Source organism: Mirounga leonina, unplaced genomic scaffold (assembly GCF_011800145.1).
Source record: "Mirounga leonina isolate KUSES-001 unplaced genomic scaffold, KU_Mleo_1.0 Mir_176, whole genome shotgun sequence".
In the NCBI taxonomy this organism is placed as follows: domain Eukaryota; kingdom Metazoa; phylum Chordata; class Mammalia; order Carnivora; family Phocidae; genus Mirounga; species Mirounga leonina.
Window position 1 is genome coordinate 25,065,569 of NW_023270454.1, and position 24,066 is coordinate 25,089,634.

At 33.8% G+C, this 24,066-nt stretch overlaps 1 protein-coding gene across 3 annotated transcripts in view; it reads left to right on the top strand.

Moving 5' to 3' along the window:
• The window catches only part of FSTL5 (follistatin like 5), a 684,607-nt gene that overhangs the window by 554,962 nt on the left and 105,579 nt on the right, over positions 1-24,066 (top strand). For 2 of the 3 annotated variants that reach the window (XM_035022792.1, XM_035022794.1), the window contains exon 10: positions 22,881-22,907. The exons of the other annotated variant lie outside the window; for it this stretch is intronic. In XM_035022792.1, coding sequence (XP_034878683.1) covers positions 22,881-22,907 — 27 coding nt within the window. The remainder of the gene's footprint in view (positions 1-22,880; positions 22,908-24,066) is intronic. 3 annotated transcript variants of the gene reach the window in all.

Consider the following 24,066-nt stretch of genomic DNA (forward strand, 5'->3'; position numbering starts at 1 on the left):
AAGACTCAAAGCTTTCTTAGTTTGATTTATTGCACGCATTTTGTCTGCAAGGCATTATATACCTTTACTGGAATATTCTCATCTCATATTACACAATGCCAATTTGCCTAATTTATTTGATGATAAATTAGGCACACAATGATGACACCTTATTCATATTACTTCAGGCATGCAGACTAAGTAAGCTTCTATACAGTGACAGTGCTGAGTATAAAATCTCGATGACACTCTTAGAAAATCTACATATTAATATTTTGTTGGTGGTGCTCGGGTAAGAATGTTAGAAATTACTTTAAAAATCTATAATTCCAGAGGCCTTAAACTTGGTGAACCCTTTGAAAAATAATTGTGCACTTAGTTTCAAAAAGAAGTTAGAATTATCATCACTTTGTGATTTTCTTAGAATTCTCTTATAGGGGCGCCTGGGTGGCTCAGTTGGTTGAGCGACTGCCTTCAGCTCAGGTCATGATCCTGGAGTCCCTGGATCGAGTCCCGCATCGGGCTCCCTGCTCAGCGGGGAGTCTGCTTCTCCCTCTGACCCTAACCCCTCTCATGTGCTCTCTCTCATTCTCTCTCTCTCAAATATATAAATAAAATCTTTAAAAAAAAAAAAAAAAAAAAAAGAATTCTCTTATATAGGAATTCAGTTGGAAAACAGTGTAAATGTGTGAGGCATTACTAAAACAAATGTGCCCATCAAATGCACAGGCTCTGGGGTGAGGGGCTGCAGTGAGTTACCGTCTTAAAGTTTTATAAAATCTAATTTATGTCACACATTTTTATCAACTGTCTGCAGAGCCCAGATTACACATTTGTGTGTCCTGTTGTCCTCTGTTCAGATATCTGAATTCTGATTATGAGATAAATATGCCAGAAAAAGTGGGTCTGTTTTATTATTGTTCTGCCTCTTTATTTGCTTTGCTTTTCAACTTAGTGCACATTTCCTTACTTGTGTTGCATATGAAATGTTATTAAATATGAAATTTCTTAAAAAGCGATTTTCTATTTCATGCAGTAAACTTGTGCATCAATACAAATATCTTTGCCCTAAATTGGTCTATCTATCTAATATATATCTTTAAACTAAACTCTGGTGTAAACAATAATAAAAATTTTAGAAACATACTATCAATAATGAAATTTTAATAGAAAATAAATTATTAGTGAATAAAATATTTCTGTTTTTATCTCAAACATATTTTTTCTTAATTTTCTTCAAACGTTTTTTAATAGGACGTCAAAATATGTTTCTAGAGACAGTTTGGACTCAGATGACTAAGAGTACTATAGAATGAACAAAAAATGATCTCTTTTTTAATTTAATTACTGTAATGAAATTTAACTAAAGACTGTATATATATGTATATATGTATGCATATACATACATACTATCTATATATATTACAACCAATATTGTACAAATTACAATTATACTAATGTTAATATTAAAGTGTAATTTTAGGGGTGTATTTCAAAAGCACAGTAAACATTGGAGGAAACAGTATGATTATGTTAAAATTAAGAAGTTCTAATCATAAAAATTTACCTCAAGATATTGTCAATACAAATAACTGATAAGAATTTAATATCGTAGACAGATAGGCAGATAGGCAGATAGACAGACAGATGTTAATGAAACAACCCAAAAGAAAACTACAGTATGGTTTTAAAAAGAACTTTCAGAGATGAGAAAAAACAAAGCAGCAGTATATATTATGAAAAGATGCCAATCCTCATTAGGTGTCAAGGAAACATATAAGCAGAGAGAAATGTCATTTTGCATGCACTAGAATACCAAAAGTTAAAAAGCTTCATAATAACAGGACTTGGTGAGATTTGGAAAAATAGGCATCATTAGACATTGTTAGTACCAGCGTCAGCTTTACCACCCTGTGGAAAGCACTTTGGCATCATTATCTATTAGAGTTAATTTTGTATATAGCTTGGGAGCCAGCAATTGCATGTATTAAAGAAACATTGAACTGCCATCCGTTCAGAAGTTATTTAGGAAGAACCTGCCATGTACTTAGTATTTTGCTTCAATTTGTAATTTCCTTTTTATCTGCCTTTTAACTCCATCCATATTTCCATGGCAACTGAACTAAATTTAATTTAAATACTTTTTACAATAGCTATAACTTAAATATGTGTGAAGCTGGTTACCTTCCCATGTGCACGAATGTCAGCATTACTTCAAACTTAGCTACTCCGTTCTTAATTGTCTATTAGAAAACGGACATTTACAAAATTTACAGTGAATAAGAGGTTTCATTTTAAGGAAAACAAAAAATCTATAGGGAACCATAGGTTTTTTCATTCATGCTTTCACTTATTAAACATTTACTGAAGTAAAAACAAACACAAAAGCAAACGTGTTGCTAACATGCACTTAACAGTTCTCTACTTTTTTTTTTTAAGATTTTATTTATTTATTTGAGAGAGAGACTGAGATAGAGAGAGCATGAGGGGGGGAGGGTCAGAGGGAGGAGCAGACTCCCTGCTGAGCAGGGAGCCCGATGTGGGACTCGATCCCAGGACTCCAGGATCATGACCTGAGCCGAAGGCAGTCGCTTAACCAAACGAGCCACCCAGGCGCCCCAACAGTTCTCTACTTTCAGAAAGGCTATAGTTTAGTGCAAGTAGAAGAAGCATGGGGAAATAAAATAATTGCTGCACTAGACATTATAAGCCAGGTGTAATAGGATCTCAGACACAGAAAAAATAAATTCCAACTGAGCTGCATAGCGTAGCCTTTCTTTATTGAGGTCATGACATTTGAGTTGATATTTGGTGGCTATCACTATACTTCCATAGCCAGACACTTAAAAGTATGTCAAACTCAGGGAATCATCATCGAGTACATGGTAGGTTTCATGAACTTTGTGTAATATATCATCATAAAAATGCCTGCTGGGAATATACAATACATAGTGAGAACAAACTGTTGGGTAGAACCAGACTAAAGATGGCCTGGAACGGCATGAATAGAAGAAGTCAACTTAAGAGTGATTTACATGCCATGTTTCTGCAAAGATAAAAATTCTCTACATATTCATTATTTAGAGAGATCACAATAAGCATTTTTTTGCTAGGTTTTATTGTTAACATATAGTGGACATTTGACCATGTTTTTTATTGGCTGGGTAGAATTAACCAAAATTCTAATTCCCAGCATAGTTTATAAGACAAACAGGCTTGTATTTAATCTCGAGACAGAACGTGTATTGTGAAAACTCACTACAGCATGCTGGTGGAACACAATTAACGTGAGCATTCCATGTGAGGTTGAATTATCTCCCTTTATCCATCTTTTGAAGAATATTTGGCATAATAGCATTTCCCAAAAGTAGTGTTACATGGTTCATCAGCCTATTTGAACTTCTAAGAAGAAACCCAGTGCATTCATAAAGTATTATTTTTCATAATAAATAATCATATTAAAATAGTCAAGGACTAAAATTACACCTTAGGCTGCTTATGCCTACTAATTTGTAACCGTTAAATTACGGCAAAACCGACACTGGAAAGATTCTATTATGGTAATAGATAGAAGATAATCCACAGTCAACTTAATGCTTTTCTGGCCCCCTGAACAATCTGTACTTCATACTGATACAAATAAGGTTCGTAGAATGTTGGCCAGATAAGCAACTCTGGCTACAGAGCCTAATATGAAAATATTTTATGTGATACTTAAAAGAGTGGTTGTTCTGCTCCTCGATGTATCTTTGGAATAGTATTATTTTACCCAGACTATGTGATTAGCCTCTTATATTTTATTTTATTATGTTATGTTAATCACCATGCATTACATCATTAGTTTTTGATGTAGTGTTCCATGATTCATTGTTTGTGTATAACACCCAGTGCTCCATTCAATACGTGCCCTCCTTAATACCCATCACCAGGTTAACGAGTCCCCCCCCTTAAAACCCTCAGTTTGTTTCTCAGAGTTCATAGTCCATGAAAGCCTCTTATATTTTTAACACATGCTTGCTTTATTTTGCTTTTTTAGATTAAGCTATTAAGAAGTTAACTCAATCAATTGAGACATTCAAAGAAATAACATTTTAATGGATCCAATGATGTAAAATACTTTGCATAGTGTCCAGCACAGAACGAGGGCTCAATAAATATTTGTTCTGATTATCATTATTGTTATTATTTTGGGTCAACGATTATTAGCTTTAAATTTTTCTTAAATACACTGAACAATGGATAAAAATTATGAAAATGGGTAAAAAAATGGGTAAAGATGATAGTGCCATAAGTGAGATTTGGGCCCATTCAAGAAAGAGTTTCAAGTTAGATACCTTAGATTTCTATTTAGTAGCAAGATATTTTGAAGTTCAGATGTATTTAGAAATTGCTTACATTTTTATTAACAGATGTGGCAACTATTTGTTTGCTCTTGTATCTTATATATTCTACCACTTTTCTGTGCAGCTAAATTCCGTTTTTGATTCCCATCCAAACCTTTTATCCCCGAGTTTGAAAAAAATGCCCCTAGAACATAAGATCTCAGAGTTTCATTCAAATCTGATAATTATCCTGGCTGCTTCTTCTTGGAGAGTATGGGAAGAAAGAGAAGTTTCATAGGGAATGTTAGGAAAAAAATAATTTAAAAACTCTATATGAAAGTGTTCTTACATAGTGTTCTCCAAGTCATGCCTCACCACATTTTATTTTCAAGAGTGAGCAATAATTAAAGGTTACACGCGTGTGGAGTCACTGTGAGATCAGGAGGCTTCCGCTGAAAATGCTTTCACGTTTCAGTGCCAGCGTTCATTCTTAACCACAGCCACGGATGGCTACACTGCTGCTACTTGGCCTAGTTTTTTGTTTTTTGTTTTTTTTTTCTCTCTCCCTGTCACTTCTCTGCTGAGCATCTTTGACCCCATTCCCTTTTCTCCGTGCCAGTAATTGCAGCTGCTGGAGTATCACTGCTGTCTGTTGTTAGTTCTGCCCGTCTTCAGAGTTGACAATGGAAGGGAGACGGGCAGTTGTTCTCTCTTTTTAGTACAGACTTTATAGCACAGGGGTGGAGGGGGGAAAGAAGAAGAGGGAGGAAAGACAGGACTAGAGGAGAACAGACCACTTGATTCCTTTCTAAGATTCTCCAGCATTTGTTTCCCTATTGTAACAGTTGTTAAGCAGTGATCCTGCTCCCCCAGGTAGGAGTGATGTTTCAAATAGAGAAGACAGTACGTGTTAGAATAATATGAGCGATGATTATAAATTCCTAATCCTTATTTGTAGTGGTGGGGCACATTTTTGCTTCATTTACTCAGTCTTCATGCTTTCATTTCCCCTTCTCGCGTGATGAGAAAGAATTTTGGTTCTCAAGCTTCTTTACGGGCATTTAAAACAGTAATGACAGTATCTCCATGGAGAAGATACTAGGCTTCTGGAAGATTAGAGATTTAAAATCAGGTGAGATTACAAGCAGATGTTTTAATGGAACAACGTAAGAAGCATGTTAGTTAACTTAGGGGAAAAAAAAAAAACTGGATGGCTGGAGACATTTTTCTGGTTTCCATATATTTTCCTCTTTAAATAAACTATTGAACTGATTCTTAGTTTATCATATTAAAAGCACTATGTTTCACTTAGTTCATATGAATTAGATTTTAAAAACACGTAAGTAAATTCCAACAATTAGAAGCGTATCTATTGAGAATTTTAGGAAAACATAGACTAGTAAGTGACAATACCTTACAATAGTAAGAACAAAATCTAAAGTTTAGGATGTCATTTTAGGCAGAAACTGCCATTCCTTTTCCATTAATGCAAGCAAAATAAAGAGGTTAATTTTTTGAGCAGGTACTACATTCACAATTAAGTCAAAGAGAAGAAAAAAATATTCCAGGAGAAAAAAACACTTAGAGAAACCTCAGGCTAAAGTTGAATTGGCCAGTGCAAACCAGTCCTATTCGACAGGATGACTCAGTCAACAAAGTGGATATGCAGTGTCCAGTGAACTCATCTTGGAACCGTCAGGATACTTTCTAACTTAAGATCACAAGGCTTCCATGATTAAACTGAAATTCTTTTATAAAACTTATTATTAGTTTCTAATTTTCCAATTAATATTTTTACATCAAAACTCTTACTATGTGCATAACACAGATATCTGGGTTCTTTATCATGAAATTGTACAAGAACTAAGATATATTTAAAATACTTTGGGGAAAATGAATTCAGTTGTAGAATTAGTCATCCCTTTAATCTCACTACATGTGAATTTTTTTTTTTAAGATTTTATTTATTTATTTTTGAAAGAGCGAGAGGGAGGAGAGAGAGAGAGAGCATGAGCAGGGGGGGAGGGGCAGAGAGAGAGGGAGAAGCAGGCACCCCACTGAGCAGGAAGCCCTAGGAGGGACTTGATCCCATGACCCCAGGATCACGAACGGAGCCAAAGGCAGATGCTTAGCCGAATGAGCCACCCAGGAGCCCCTACATGTGACCTTATTGTTAAGAATGGGAACGTAGCAGATTGAGAATATCACATTTTACATTTTTGTAACAGAGTGCCAAGTCTGGTGCTTATTGTGTCTAAAAGCAAATCAAAAGCAATAGGAAATTCACTTTAATCAACATGATGTAAATAGTTTAAGCAATTATAAGAGACAAATCTGAATTTATTTCAGAACTTGTCATTGGCCTGCTAAGGCTTTTAATACTTTATAGTTGACAAAGACTGTTTCAAGGACTATGTTAAATACGTGTTCCTCCAAACTGTGTACACACAAACATTTTTATTTCTCTTAATTAAAAAACAAGATATATTGGCTAATTATTGCTGCAAGTTGCTTCATGTTTGAGTCACAATATCAAGTTCTTACTTTTGAAGATATGTTTAAGAAAAAATGTGTTTTTGTTTTCCAAAAATATATGTGTGTCCATATGCACACAAACATATGTGTTGTGTGTGTGCATACATGAGTGTGTCTGAGTATGCGCCAGTCACTATTCTAAGCAGTTTAAAATTTTTAGCTCATGGAATTCTAATAAAAGCCTTATACTATCTAATTTGTCTGTATATTTCATGCAATTTCTTTAGAAATCTGTTCTAAGAAGAAGTTAACCTCTGTTAACTTATAATCAGCTTTTATGAGACATTATGTCATTTTCTACATGAACACTTTCTCAGACAGTGTAAAGTCCAATTTTTTTTTTCTTTTTATTTTGTGACCGCTAGAAATTTCAGATGCTAAGTTTATAGCTGACTGCAGTGGTTATTCGTTTGGGTGTCTGATGCCTTTTATTACACTGCTACTAATCTCTTTTATAATATCTTTAAAGATGAGCAATTTTCACTGAATTATAAACTATGCATTTATCTGGAATTCTTAACTATCAAGATAGTTAATGTACTTAGGATTTGTAATTATAATTTGTAATTTCCCTCATGAAATATTTAACTAACAACCTTTATCTTCATAGTGAATGATGCTTTATTTATTTTTACTAAATGATGCTTTAAAGTAGTCAATTTCCTTCAAAGATTTCATATCTCTTATTTTACTCTATATTTAAATATGATTCTATTTGTGATAGAATTATATAATTATATATAATGATAACATTATATGTAACATTATATGTAACATGAATATATTAAGTAGATATTTAAATATTAAATATTTAAAGTATTTAAATATTAAGTAGTGAGAAATTCAGAATGAGAGAAGTAATAAAATTATAAAGAAGTATATATAAAATTATCGAGAAGTATAAAAATTATTAGATGGGTGTGTGGGGGCTCAGTCGGCTAAGCATCCGACTCTTGGTTTTGACTCAGGTCAGAATCTCATTGGTTTTGAGATCCAGCTGGGTGCTCAGTGGGGATTCTGCTTGAAGATTCTCTCCCTCTGCCCCCCCCCACTCTAGCCCTTGCTCTCTCTCCCTCTTTCTTCCTCTCTATAAAACAAACAAATCTTTTAAAAGTATTAGAAATAATACCCTTTTATAAAAATTAGGCGGCACTGCAACAGCTTTAAAGTCTGCCATTTTTCATTGTTTCTTTATACATAATGCTAATTAATATCCAAGTAGTCTTCTATTTCTCTAATTACTTTGTTCTCTCAAATGATAATAAGGAGAATCCTCTGATAGCCCTAATGATAGGTTAGGGTATACTTTTATGCAATGTTTTGTTTTGGCAACATTTCCATTAATTTAATTTCTATAAGTATGATTATCTTGAGTTTTACTTAGCATATATGTATATATAACTACATAGCCAAGATCCATTGAGCAATTAGGTATGTGCCACATACTATTTAAAATATTTAATAATCATTTTATTTTGTAATTCTCTAATCAACCATTTGGTATATTTTCTAGCTGAGGAGGGTAAAGCAAAAGAGGAAGTAACTGTTTGCCATCTACTTAAAATGGTAGGGTATATGAGTGAGTTAGAAGGCAAAGATTTTCCCGTGTATCTGCAGCTAATCACTACAATTGTTTAAAAATGTCATTGTTGATTGTTTATCACGTAAAAATGACAATCAATCATTTGTGTGAAGAATTTTCAAAATCAAGTCACTTCCTGACTGTGGGTGGGCTTAGAATTTCTATTAAGAAAAGCTCAGGTGTTGGCAGTCTGACTGGGAGGATGTTAGCCAGAAAATTTTTCTTGAAGTTATGTTTGCTTAGTAAGCAGTCTGTTACATTAACATTCTGTGGTGTCCATGATGGTCCTAATAATCCTCCTCTTTCTGTGATACACACCCTTGTATTATTTTCCCAGATTGAAATAGTTCTCTTTCACACATAGAGTAGGGTGGAGGTGAAGGTATATGACTTCTGAAGCCAGGTCAAAAGGGCATTATGACTTCTGCCTTGCTGTCATGGGTCACTCATTCTGGGGGAAGCCAACTGTCAGTATGTGAGAACATGTAAGCAGCCTTGGGGAGAGTCCCAGACATAAAGAACTGGGGCTTTCTGCCAATGGCCAGCACCAAATTGCCAGTCATTTAAGTGAACCACCTCGGAAGTGAATCCTCCAGCCCATGTTAAGCCCTCAGATGACTAGAGACTCATGAGATACCCCAAATCAGAACCTTCCTGCCAAGCCACCACCACAATTACCATAAATGTTTTTTGTTGTTTTAAGCTGCTAAGTCTGAGATAATATTTTATGCATCAGGCGATAACTACTGCAAATATAGGCTTACTTGATTTGGCATTGGGAGGAAAGATGGATGTTATTTTTTTTAAGTTTATTTGTTTAAGTAATCACTACACCCAGTGTCGGGTTCGAACTCATGACCCTGAGATCAAGAGTCACTTGCTCTTCTGACTGAGCCAGCCAGGTGCCCTGGAAGGATGGATATGGTTTTTATTTGTTTTGTATTGCGGTTTTAATCTTTTGACATGGCAACGTTCTTACATTGCCTTGGCTTCACTCAGACTTGTTTGCCAGAAGTAGGTTCTCTCTATTTGGTTGAGTATAGGTTGTTTTTAAGTTGATGTGATTGTTAAACTGGCAATGTGAAGCAGTCAGGGACGTATCCACATTCAGAACCCAGAAACTGACCTTCCATAGACAACTTCTGACCCTCTCCCTTTCCATGGAAGAGTCCCTTTCACACTTTGAGTTCTCTTCATTGTCACAAATCATCAGGGGCCCTGACTCTACTTCATGGTGCCATTTGCTACTCATTCTTACAATTCTGGTTCTCTGTGCTCTCCATTTTTTAACATGACCTCTTGACTCAAATTACCTGTGAAAAGAATCTGATTATCCCGTTTCATCAGTTTATAGAAATTAAGACCACACATTCCTGGCCAATTTCTGAGTCGTATTCACTAATGTAAGCTGGGCACCCTAGCCTAATCAGCTAATGTTAGACACTAGGTTGGGAATCAGAGAAGAGAATCATCTTCAATCAGTTCCCAACAAATGACAGTTTTACTTGAAAGTGGCTTTGAATTTGGCACATGGCAGGCAATGTACTTGACATATCTTACATAGCTTTCCATCCTAAAAATAGTGTATTTTAAATGTCTCATTTCATTCTCCATATGCACATTCAAAGAAATTTCAGCTACCATAATACTAACCATACATTTTTTAGATACATTAAATTTTTATCTACATTTTCTTTTAACATTGCCCTTTTCCATTTGCTTTCTGAAGCTGTCAATTTCTTAAATCCAAAAGGAAAAGCAGTCAATAAGACATCTAACTAAAATGTTATCCTTACATAAATGCAGTTTATAAAAAAATGGTTTCCACTAGTGAAAATCTTACACTTTCAAAGACAAGGACAAGCAGAAACTTATTTAATTACAAAGCCAACCTGTTTAGTGACCAAATAAAATAGCTGTGCAGTCCTATAGCATGCTGCTATGTAGTTAATCATCTTATTGCTGTTACTTATATAACATTCAGCTCTCCACATATATTTCCACATACAGATAGCATATTTAATGTGAGATCCATCACTTTGAGTGTAATTGCAAAACCCTAATATATAAAATAAGGCACTTTATTAAAAAAGGCATTCATAGAAGATTCTGTTAATGGTGTCTTTATGAATGAAATGTCTACATTTTCATTATAAGGCATACATTATCTTCAGAAAGAATTTTGCATTTCAATTAAGTTATGAAAAAGTATTAAATTACTGGTGTCTATAATTTTGAGGGGTTTGTTGTCCAATTATAAATAAAAGATTTCAGAACAGAAATTTCATTTATGCTATATTAAGGGCTGCATTGTGTTTCATAGGATTCTATAGGTACAGAAAAACAAAAAAACAAGGGCGCCTGGGTGGCTCAGTCGTTAAGCGTCTGCCTTCAGCTCAGGTCATGATCCCAGGGTCCTGGGATCGAGTCCCACATCAGGCTCCCTGCTCGGCTGGAAGCCTGCTTCTCCTTCTCCTATTCCCGCCTGCTTGTGTTCCCTCTCTCGCTGTGTCTCTCTCTGTCAAATAAATAAAATCTTAAAAAAAATAAAAATAAAAACAAAAAACAACAACTTATTTAGCCCAGACTCTTGATTCTACAGGATTAAAGAAAAAAATTAAGCTGGTTTAAAGGAGAATTAGGGGGAAATTAAGTGAAGAATTCTGGTAAGGTCAGATTTAACATATGGATAAAGATGAAGAAATTGAAAATGTCTTGATGTTTGGAATATGAGTTTAATATGACACAAGCATGTCATAAAAGACTGTATGTGCTATGCTAAGAACTTCTGAGAGTATATATACACACACAAATATTCATTATTTTTTTTTTTAAGATTTTATTTATTTATTTGACAGAGAGAGACACAGCGAGAGAGGGAACACAAGCAGGGGGAGTGGGAGAGGGAGAAGCAGGCTTCCCACGGAGCAGGGAGCCCAATGTGGGGCTCGATATCAGGACCCTAGGATCATGACCTGAGCCGAAGGCAGACGCTTAACATCTGAGCCACCCAGGCGCCCCAATATGCATTGTATTTTTAAGCAAATAAGTGGCATGATTATGCCTGCATTTACTATAGGTAGCTATTTTTATTATAAGAAAGATAAATCAGTATGGTAAAACAAAGCCATTCCAATATGTAAGTAGCTCTTAAAATATAAAAAATAGACCTGGGAAGCTTAGTTGGTTAAGCATCTGCCTTTGGCTCAGGTCATGATCCCAGGGTTCTGGGATCAAGCCCCCGTGTCAGGCTCCCTGCTCAGTGGAGAGTTTGCTTCTCCCTCTGCCTCTCCACCCCTGCTCATGCTCTTTTCTCTCTTTCTTTCTCTTTCAAATAAATAAAATCTTTAATATATATATATATATATATATATATAAATAGAAAAATAACATCTCAATAGAAATAATGGGTTAAAGGCATAAAAAACAAAATTTTCTTTAAATATTTGCAAAAATAATATAACTTATAATATATGATGCATGTATATATACATATCATATATGTTATAATATTTATATATTAATATTTGATTAGCCTTTGCACATGTTTTAGTCTACCCTGAGTGCACAGACTGCTTGTGGTGCTGATAACAACTTTTTGGCAGTTAACCTGGCAACATGTGTCAATGGCTTTAACCATCCCCATACCTCTTGTAGGAATGTATAGTAATGGCAATAACTACATAGAAGGATGGTCATCACAGTTAAAATGCATCCATGCACACATACACACACATGTGCACGTCAGTGTATATATCCATACATCTATGTGACTGATAAGTCAATGATATTTTTGAATCTTGTAACTTATACTAGCCTCTGGTCTAGGTGCTAAGTTTGGATCAATGAATAATGAACAATAACATTTTTTTTTAATTTTTATTTTTTTTAAAGATTTTATTTATTTTTCTGACAGAGAGAGACACAGTGAGAGAGGGAACACAAGTAGAGGGAGAACAGCCTTCCCGCTGAGCAGGGAGCCCAATGTGGGGCTCGATCCTAGGACCCTGGGATCATGACCTGAGCTGAAGGCATATGCTTAACCAATGGAGCCACCCAGGTGCCCCATGAACAACAATATTTTTTAAAGGAAGAAAGCCATATGAAGGAATAGTGTATAATGATTTAAAATGTATATTTCAAAACCAAAGTAGACATATGATAAATGAATATACAAGGTTAAAATTATTTTTATATGTTGCATATTTATATACATGTATATTTATATAAAAATCAGAAAAATAATGAAAAGACGTCTAAGGAAAAGAGACTTGGTTATTATACCTATGTAATTGAATTCAAAGTATTTTTTACATTTAATGTGCATTCCAACTTTATATGATAAAATGGCATATGTTCTAAATACATAGTAACAATACATGCAATTTTTAAATTAAGTAATTGCAGAATAAATTCTCTTTATAACATTCATTCTTTTGATTTAAGAATATATAGCTTTCCATCTAGCATATTTTTAGTGAATGTTACATTCAATTTGCTATATTTTTTATATTTTAATAAATCATTAATTTTTTATTTATTCCAGTTAATTAACAAACAGTGTAGTATTAGTTTCGGGTATAGAATTTAGTATTTCATTGACATATTTTGCTTTGGGGTATTGTAAATTAAATCTATTGCATTTTCTAAATCTTACATAAGAATAGATTTGGGGGTATTTATCTTGTGTCTATTTAACTAATTTTATGTGTACTTTTAATGTAATCTTTTGACGAATTTTATCTTCAAATTTTGATTATTTTCTAATTTAGACTATTTATATAATTTATATTTATTTTCTGCCTTAACAAATTGTCTAATTCATTAAAAAATTAATTTCTAATGACAATTACAGTCCACTATTTTGGCTCTCCATTTATTAGTATTTGTATAGTATAAAGTATTTGTTAAACTTTTATTAATATAAAATATGCTTCTATACTCGTTTTTTATTAAGTATAGATAATATCAGTTTAGTTAGTTCTATTGTATTTACATTCTCCTTTTTATTTTTATTTTATTGAAGTATAATTAATGTACAATGTTATATTAGTTTCAAGTGTATAACATATTGATTTCACAATTCTATACATTAATCAATGCTCCCTCACCACGATAAGTGTGGTCACCATCTGTCACCATAAAACACTATTGAAAATTATTGACTATATTCCCTATGCTGTAGTTTTCATCTCCGTGACTTATTTATTTTATAACTATAAGTTTGTATCACTTAATCATCTTTGTCTATTCCACCCATCCCCCTCTCATTCCCTTCTGGCAACCACCAGTTTGTTCTCTGTATTCACAATTCTGTTTGGTTTTGTTTGTTCATTTGTTTTTCAGATTCTACATATAAGTGAAATCATGTGGTATTCGTCTTTCTCTGTCTGACTTATTTCACTTAGCAAAATATCCCCTACTTATAGTTTGCTCAGTCACTAAGGGCATTTAGATTATATTTAGTAATAGGTGACACACTTTATCAGATTACATTTGTTTAATTAAATTACATCAATTATTTTCACTTGATATACTAAAATATTCCATTAAATTAAATTTCTTAACTAAATTCCTATCAACCTATTCATCATCAATATATTCCTATCTTCATTCCAAAGAGATTCCTGTATATGATCAACCTTTAATATCCTGATGAATTTTGCTTGCATTCATTTTTTAATTTTTGTCACTAGTGAAATTGTTCTATAATTCCCTTTGTTTTGCTCCTTGTGATTAGTTATTGGCATCACTTTTGCTGACTTTATAAAATAAATAAAAATGTTTCCATAGCCTAAAAATATTTAACACAACTGGACTTGTATGCTTCTTAAGTGAGTAAATATTCAATATAAAACCTCAAACCCTGAGAGTATGTTGGGAAGAAACTATTTTTAAAAATGTTTCAATCAGGGGCTTTCTAAGATGGCAGAGGAATTGGAGACTTTAGTTTTGTTTGGTCCCAGGAATTCAGCTGGATAGCTATCAAATCATTCTGAACACCTGTGAACTCAACTGGAGATTTAAGAAAAGAATTGCTGCAACTCTACAAATAGAAAAGCGACCACTTTCTGCAAGCATGACAAGGTGGAAAAACTCACCTCAAAAAAGTACTGACTGTCAGAGACCTAATCAGTATGGATATAAGTAAGATGTCAGAACTAGAGTTCAGAATCATGATTATAAAGATACTAGCTGGGGTTGAAAAAAGCATAGAAGACACTAAAGAACCCCTTTCTGGAGAAATAAAAGAACTAAAATCTAATCAAGTCAAAATTAAAAAGGCTATTAATGAGATACAATCAAAATGGAGGATCTGACTGCTAGAATAAATGAGGCAGAAGAAAGGATTAGTGATATAGAAGACAAAATGATGGAGAATGAAGAATCTGAGAAAAAGAGAGATAAACAACTACTGGATCACAAGGGAAGAATTTGAGAGATAAGTGATACCATAAAGCAAAACAATATTAGAATAATTGGGATCCCCAAAAGGAAGGACGGGCAGAAGGATATTGGAGCAAATTATAGCAGAAAGCTTCCCTAATTTGGGGAAGAAAGCACACATTCAAGTCCAGGAGGCACAGAGACCTACCTCAAAATCACTAAAAATAGGTCAACACTTCAACACATAATAGTGACGCTTGCAAATCTCAGAGACAAAGAGAAAATCCTGAAAGCAGCTTGGGACAAGAGGTGCATAACCTACAAGGGTAGAAACATTAGACTGGCAGCAGGCCTATCCACAAGACCTGGCAGGCCAGAAAGACTGGCATGATATATTCAAGGTGCTAAATGAGAAAAATATGCAGCCAAGAATACTATATCCAGCAAGGCTGTCATTCAAAATAGAAGGAGAGATGAAAAGCTTACAGGACAAACAGAAACTAAAAGAATTTGTGATCATTAAACCAGCATGGCAAGAAATATTAAAGGTGATCCTTTAAGCAAAGAGAGAGCCCAAAAGGAACAGAGACTAGAAAGGAATGGAGACAATATTCAGAAACAGTGACTTTACAGGTAATACAATGTCACTAAATGCCTATCTTTCAATAGTTACTCTGTATGTAAATGGACTAAGTGCCCCAATCAAAAGACACAATCTATGAGAATGGATAAAAAAGCAAGACCCATGGATATGCTGTCTGCAAGAGACTCATTTTAGACCCAAAGACACCTCCAGATTGAAAGTGAGGGGGTGGGAAACAATTTATCACGTTAATGGACATCAAAAGAAAGCTGGGTGGCAATTCTTATATCAGACAAATTAGATTTTAAGCCAAAGACTAATAAGAGATGAGGAAGGACACTATATCATAAGTAAAGGGTCTATCCAACAAGAAGATATAACAATTGTAAATATTCATGCCCCTAACATGGGAGCAGTGAATTTTATAAACCAATTAATAACAAAATAAAAAAAAAATTGATAATAATACAATAATAGTAGGGAACTTTAACACCCCACTCACTGCAATAGACAGATCATCTAAGCAGAAAATCAACAAGGAAACAAGGGCTTTGAATGACACACTGGACTAGATGGACTTCACAGATATATACAGAGCATTCCATCCCAAAGCAACAGAATACATATTCTTCCCGAGTGCTCATGGAACTTTCTCCAGAATAGATCACATACTGGGTCACAAATCAGGTCTCAACTGATATCAAAAGACTGAGATTATTCCCTGTATACTTTCAGACCACAATGCTTTGAAACTTGAACTCAATCATAAGAGGAAATTTAGAAGGAACTCAAATACTTAGAGGTTAAAGAGTTAAAGAGCATCCTACTAAAGAATGAATGGGTCAACCAGGAAGTTAAAGAAGAATTAAAAAAATTCATGGAAACAAATGAAAATGAAAACACAACTATTCAAAATCTTTGGTATGCATCAAAGGCAGTCCTAAGAGGGAAGTACATAGCAATATAAGCATTTCTCAAGAAACAAGAAAGGTTTCAAATACACAAGCTAACCTTACAACTAAAGGAGCTGGAGAAAGAACAGCAAACAAAGCCGAAACCAAGCAGGAAAAGAGAAATAATAAAGGATAGAGTAGCAATCAATGAAACAGAAACCAAAAGAACAGTAGAATAGATAAATGAAACTAGAAGATGGTTCTTTGACAGAGTTAATAAGCTCGATAAACCCCTAGCCAGATTTATCAAAAAGAAAAAAAGACCCAAATTAATAAAATCATGAATGAAAGAGGAGAGACCTCAACCAACACCAAGGAAATACAAACAATTTTAAGAACATATTATGATCAAGTACATGACAACAAATTAGGCAATCTGGAAGAAATGGATGCATTCCCAGAAACTTATAAAATACCAAAATTGAAATAGGAAGAAATAGAAAACTTGAACAGACCCATAATCAATAAGGAAACTGAAGCAGTAATCAAAAATCTCCCAACAAACAAGAGTCCAAGGCCAGATGGCTTCCCAGGGGAATTCTACCAAACATTTAAAGAAGAACTAATACCTATTCTTCTGAAGCTGTCTCAAAAAAATAAATGGAAGGAAAACTTACAAACTTTTTGTATGAGGCCAGCATTCCCTTGATCCCAAAACCAAAGACCCCACCAAAAAGGAAAGGTACAGACCAATATCCCTGATGAACTTGGATGCAAAAATTCTCGGCCAAGAGACTACCCTGTAGGATCCAACAGTACATTAAAAAGATTATTCACCACGATCAAAGGGGATTTATTCCTGGGCTGCAAGGGTAGTTCAATATCTGCAAATCAATCAATGTGATACAATGTGATACATTAATAAACGAAAGAATAAGAACCATGTAATCTTTTCAATAGATGCACAAAAAGCATTTGACAAAGTACATCATCCATTCTTGATTAAAACTCTTCACAGTGTAAGGATAGAGGGAACATACCTCAATATCATAAAAACCATCTATGAAAAGCCCACAGCAAATATCATTCTCAATAGGGAAAAACTGAGAGCTTTTCTCCTAAGGACAGGGATGTCTACACTAACCACTGTTTTCCAACATAGTACTAGAAGTCTTAGCCTCAGCAATCAGACAACAACAACAACAAAAAGGCATCCGAATCAACGAAGAAGAAGTCAAACTCTCACTCTTTGCAGATAACATGATACTCTATGTGGAAAACCCAAGAGACACCACCCCAAAATTGCTAGAACTCCTTCAATAATTCAGCAAAGTTGCAGGATATAAAATCAATGCACAGAAATCCATTGCATTTCTATAAACTGACAATGAGACAGAAGAAAGAGAAATTAAGGATTCAATCCCATTTATAGTTGCACCAAAACCCCTAAGATACCTAGGAATAAACAACCAAAGAGGCAAAAGATCTGTACTCAGAAAACTATAGAATGCTCATGAAAGAAATTGAGGAAGACACAGAGAAATGGAAAAATGTTCCAAGCTCATGGCTTAGAAGAACAAATATTGATAAAATGTCCATGCTACCTAGAGCAATCTATACATTCAATGCAATCCCTATCAAAATTACATCAACTTTTTTTTTCATAGAGCTGGAACAAATAATCCTAAAATTTGTATGGAATCAGAAAAAAACCCTGGATAGCTAAAGGAATGTTGAAAAAGAAAACCAGAGCTGGTAGCATCACAATCCTGGACTTCAAGCTCTATTACAAAGTTGTAATCATGAAGACAGTATGATACTGGCACAAAAACAAACACACAGATCGATGGAACAGAATAGAGGACCCAATGTGGACCCTCAACTCTATGGTCAACTAATCTTCAACAAAGCAGGAAAGAATATCCATTGGAAAAAGACAGTCTCTGCAACAAATGACATTGGGAAAATTGGATTGCCACATGCAGAAGAATGAAATTGGACCATTTTCTTGCACCGTAGACAAAAATAGACTCAAAATGGATGAAAGACCTAAATGTGAGACAGGAATCCATCACAATCCTAGAGGAGAACACAGGCAGCAACCTTTTTGACCTCAACTGCAGCAACTTCTTCCTAGACACATTGCCAAAGGCAAGGGAAGCAAGGGCAAAAATGAACTATTGGGACTTCATCAAGATAAAAAGCATTTGCACAGCAAAGGAAACAGTCAACAAAACCAAAAGACAACTGACAGAATGGGAGAAGATATTTGCAAATGACATATCAGATAAAGGGCTGGTGTCCAAAATCTATAAAGAATTGATCAAATTCAACACCCAAAGAACAAATGATCCAATCAAGAAATGAGCAGAAGGCATGAACAGACATTTTTCCAAAGAACACATACAAATGGCCAACAGACACATGAGAAAACGCTCAATATCACTCGGCATCAGGGAAATACAAACCCAAACTACAATGAGATACCATCTTACACCAGTTAGAATGGCCAAAATTAACAAGACAGGAAACAACAAGTGTTGGCGAGGATGCAGAGAAAGGGGAACCCTCTTATGCTGTTGGTGGGAATGCAAGCTGGTGCAGCCACTTTGGAAAACAGTATGGAGGTTCCTCAAAAAGTTAAAAATAGAGCTACTATGACCCAGCAATTGCAGTACTAGGGATTTACCCCAAAGATACAAATGTACTGATCCAGAGGGGCCCCTGCACTCCAATGTATACAGCAGCAAAGTCCACAAGAGCCAAACCATGGAAAGAGCCAAGATGTCCATCAACAGATGCATGGATAAAGAAGATGTGCTATATATATACAACAGAATACTACTTAGCCATCAACAAAAGAAATCTTGCCACTTGCAATGACATGAATAGAACTAGAGGGTATTATGCTAGAGAAATAAGTCAATCAGAGAAAGACAGTTATCATTATGCTCTCACTCATATTTGGAATTTAAGAGACAAAACAGGATTATAGGGGAAGGGAGGAAGAAATAAAACAAGACACAATCAGAGAGGGAGACAAACCATAAGAGACTCTTAATCATAGGAAACAAACTGATGGTTGCTGGAGGGGAGGTTAGTGGGGGGATAGGATAACTGGTGATGGATATTAAGGAGAGCACGTGATATAATGAGCATTGGGTATTATATAAGACTGATGAATCACTGAACTCTACCTCTGAAACTAATAATACACTATATGTTAATTAACTGAATTTAAATAAAAGTTTCAATCAGTACCATGGTTATTTTTATTCACTTTTTTCTTTATTTCAGTTTGGATATTTATATTTCCTTGGATTTTTTGAGTGAAATCCAGATTATCAAATTTATTAGCAAAAATTCTACATTAAAGTGATGGATCACTAAATTCTACTCCTGAAACTAATATTACACAATATGTTAACTAACTGTAATTTTAATAAAAACTTGAAACTACAAAAAAAATCTACATTAATTTAAAATCATAGCTACAATCATTCCTTCTATCTTCATTGTCTCCCCATTTCTTTCCCTTTTTTCTTCCTCCTGGTTCTGCTTCCATTTCTGCTTTCTCTCTCATTGTCTTTTTCCTTCTATTTTGCTTAATAATGCATCAGTTAAGTCTATGTATTACCTCTTAGCCAAAACTCTTTGGGTCCACATATTGAATACTTATTTTTTGTTGTCTCATATGAATTGTAGTCATATTTTATTATTTATTTATTTATTTATTTTTAAAGTTTTTAAAATTTAATTTAGAGAGAGAGAGGTAGTGGGGAGGAGCAGAGGGCAAGGGAGACAATCTCAAGGAGACTCTGTGCTGAGTGCAGAGCCCGATATGGGGCTCCATCTTACAACCCCAAGATCAGAGCCAAAACCAAGAGTCAAACATTAGCTGACACTACCACCCAGGTGCTGCCATATTTGATTTTTTTTTAAATATTTAATTTATGGAGGAATTTTGTGTGTTTAAATACTTCTCATGGATTTTCATATTTGTTTTATCCTTGTCTGAAAATGTCTAAACTATTTATGCTGATTGAAATATACCTACAATATAGACTTTTCATTTTCTAGTTTACTTTGGGAGCACTCTTGAAAATTTTTCCAGAAAATCTGAACAAAACACTTTTATTTGTAGAGTTCAACATTCTGTTTGTATAATACAACATTCACTATGAAAATACTTATTCAGTCTTAATAACCATATTATTGAAACTTTGTCTTTTTTCTCTTAATTTTTCAAATACTGAGAGTGATAAGTTAAAGAAATAGAATACAAGTGTGTATTTATCAATTTTGTTTCCAGTCCTAACAGCTTTTGCTTCATATTTTAATATTATGTTTTTAGTTTATATAATATTAAGTTCAATATGCAGTGCTTTGAATTTTATCTTGTTTGATGTTAATATCACAAACCATGTATTTCTTGGTACTTTCTCCTAAATGATTGCCTGTCTTGAAAATATCTCTGTCCTTAACTCCTTTAAACTAGCACTGCTTTGATATGCCACTAGGGTTTGTGCAGGCTTCTTCTTTTCTCTAGAAACCTTATCCTTACAGTCCTCACTTGCTTCACTCTTACTCATCTTGCATCTTTCACTTTCAGTATTTCCTTATGTTTAATCCACCTGCTAAAAGAACTCACAGTACTGTTCCTCTCTTTCATATCCCATTAAGTGTGTAATTTAAAAAACTTTCTCTGTCATTTCGTGAATAGTGTTTTTATTTTTATTTTTTCCTCAACTAGACTATAAACTCTATTAACAGAGAGATTGGGCCTGGGGAATCTGTGTATTGTATCCCTGAATGCAATGTCTGACACATGTTCGGCGCTCAGTCAGTACTCACTGAGCAAATGAATGGAGATGTGACGAAACATAGATCTAGTTACATTTTTTTTTTTTTTATATAAACCAGGAAAAAAAAAAAAAAAAGATAAGTCTAATCATGGCTCAGCCTTTCCTGAACCTACAGAAGAAAATTTAATCTCCTCTGCATTGTGTACAAAAGACTTTCTTGATCTACTCATGGAAAAATTCTCTGGCCTCATCTTCTATCAGTTTTGTTCTTCAAATATACTCAATCATTTAAATTTCTCTGAATAGAGTAGTTCCCCCTTATGCAGGGAATATGTTCCAAGACCCCCAGTGGATGCCCGAAGCGGCTTATAGTACTACACTCCATATATGCTGTTTTTTTTTTTTCTTATACACACATACCTATGATAAAATCTAATTTATAAATTAGGTACAGTAGAAGATTGACAATAGTAATAATAATAATTTAATAATATACTGTAATAAAAGTTATGTGAATATGGTCTCTCATTGTACCGTACTCACCTTTCTTCTTGTGACGATGTGAGATGATAAAATGCCTATGTGATGAAATGAAGTGAATGACATAGACACTGTGACTACTATTGACATTCTGATGAAACTTGAGGAGCAGGATCATCTACTTCCAGACCGAGGTTAACTGCTGATAACTGAGGTCTGTGTCCTCTCCTTGCAAATAGATCTATCATTTTCACATTCATTTCAAGAACACTGTAGACAGCAAGAACAGCACCACAAAATGTCCTGAAGGGATGAATGTTACTTTACAAAAATTTATTTTTAAAATGTTTAGCAGGTTTTGAAACTGGATGACTTGGGCCTTCAGCCTCCAGCTAGGAGTGGTGGAGTATAGTCTTGGCTTTGCTACATTCATGGGTGGGGGGTTCAGCTTAAAAAAAGTGATTATGCTTTAATATGGTTAAAATATTCAGGGAATATTTAGATGTGTGTAAGATTTTACACCAATTACACTTTCTTTTGACATATTATTTTGCTGTGAAAACATATAGAATTTGGGCAACTTTGAATTAGTAATGGAGGCAGACATTTCTCTGAGAATATTTCTAATTGGTATTTTTTTCTTTATTTCTATCTCAATATTTTAACTCTATTGATTTAATCTCTATATAGTATTTAATATACCTATTGTCCAGAAACAATTTACTATGAATCATTGTTGTGCATTGAACTAACCAAGATATGTTTGGATATATTTCATTCTGTCTGGTTTAAAAAGTGAAAACATATATTACTTAAAAATAAACTACGTCTGTGTTCAAAATCCTTTATTAAAAGAACTCTTCTCACTCAGGATATTGCATATTTTGTAGGAATATTACATATTGTGATTACTGAGAATTTTTAAAATATAATTTTTTCAGTTAGGAACTTTTAACTATACTATCTTAAATAAATAGTTTTAACTACCAATGTTTGTTCTAAAGATGTATTTTAATAACATAACCTAAATATCCCCTTCTTTCCAGTGATGCATAAAATATTCTTTGTTTATTAACAAAATCTTTATTCCTAAGAAGAATTGGCAATTTCGAGAAATGAAAAGAGCATTATTAGCTAGTACAGCATTTTACTGTTTTGTTAATTCAAAGTAGTTTGTTGAATTCACCATCACCACTTTTATGTACATGTTCTATCCTAGAGATTGTGACCTCTTTAATAATTATTTATATTATTATGCAATTGAAGCTCTCTACTCATTTTTCTTTCTCTCCTCTTTCCTTTAACATGCTGCAGTAGCTAACATATTATGGAGAGAAGAAGGTACTAAATTCCATTATTTTTATATTGTGATTATTTTGCTTAATTTTTAGTGGATTTGTTGACTATCAGTTTTAATAATTACCTTACTCGTGTTTATGTTGACTAAATATTTTTGTTTTATTATAAATAGATATTCTTTTGTAAACCTGATACCATTAGAAATATTTATTACTCTTTATCAGTTTGATTTATTATTGATATATAACCAGTGAAGTACATTATAATATATTGAAATGCTTTTAAGAATTTAAAATTAAGTCAAAGAAATAAAAGCAAACTTAAACATAACTTCCATAATAAACCCTGATTTAGATTAGAAAAAAAATTATAAAAACCATTGCCTTATCAAGGGAATGTAATAAATTATTTAAGAAAGTGGGTTATAAACTTGAAGGATCTAGATTCAAATCTGGTCTCCACAGATCTATGACCAAAGGCCTCCTTATGTCCCAATTTTCTTATCTGAAAAATAAGGATAGTTTAGTTGTTTAAAATCAGTAGGGCTACTACCAGTTCCTTAAATATAGGCTACACTCTATAAACAGTGTCCACTTCCATTTATTATTGTTATTACTATTTTTTTTTTTATTTGTAAAGACTGGGGAGAATGTGTTTGACCAGGTACTCAACGTGCTTTAGTTAAATTTTTAGGAGCAAAATGTAATAAGTCATCATTATAGTTCTGGTAAGCAATGACCAAAATATTGCCTCCTAATCCATTCTAGACAAACTTTCTCTTCCCTGATTATAGTTTCCCATATGAACTGGAGTCACTGCCACCTGTGAGGGCCTTGTCTCATAAGCTTCACGTAATTCGAGAATTGAAGCATCTCAGTTTTGTTCTCAATGATGAGGCCACACCACAATTTTTCCCCTTGATATTTGTTGCTTCTGAAATCTTTTGTATAGGCTTCTTCAAGGTCTGGTTTACTAAAGAGATTCTGGTGTGACTATGCCTTCTCATTTTATTCCACTTAGATATTTCACATTTGAACATACAAATTTAGTCATTACTAAAGCTAGCATTAATATATCTATTAAACGACATTTTCTTTATATCTCTTCCCTCTTGAGATCAAACAAATATATCTCTGGGCATTTTAAAAATTGATTTCATGTTATCATCATAATAGAAAGAACAAAACCTAAGTAGTCAGAG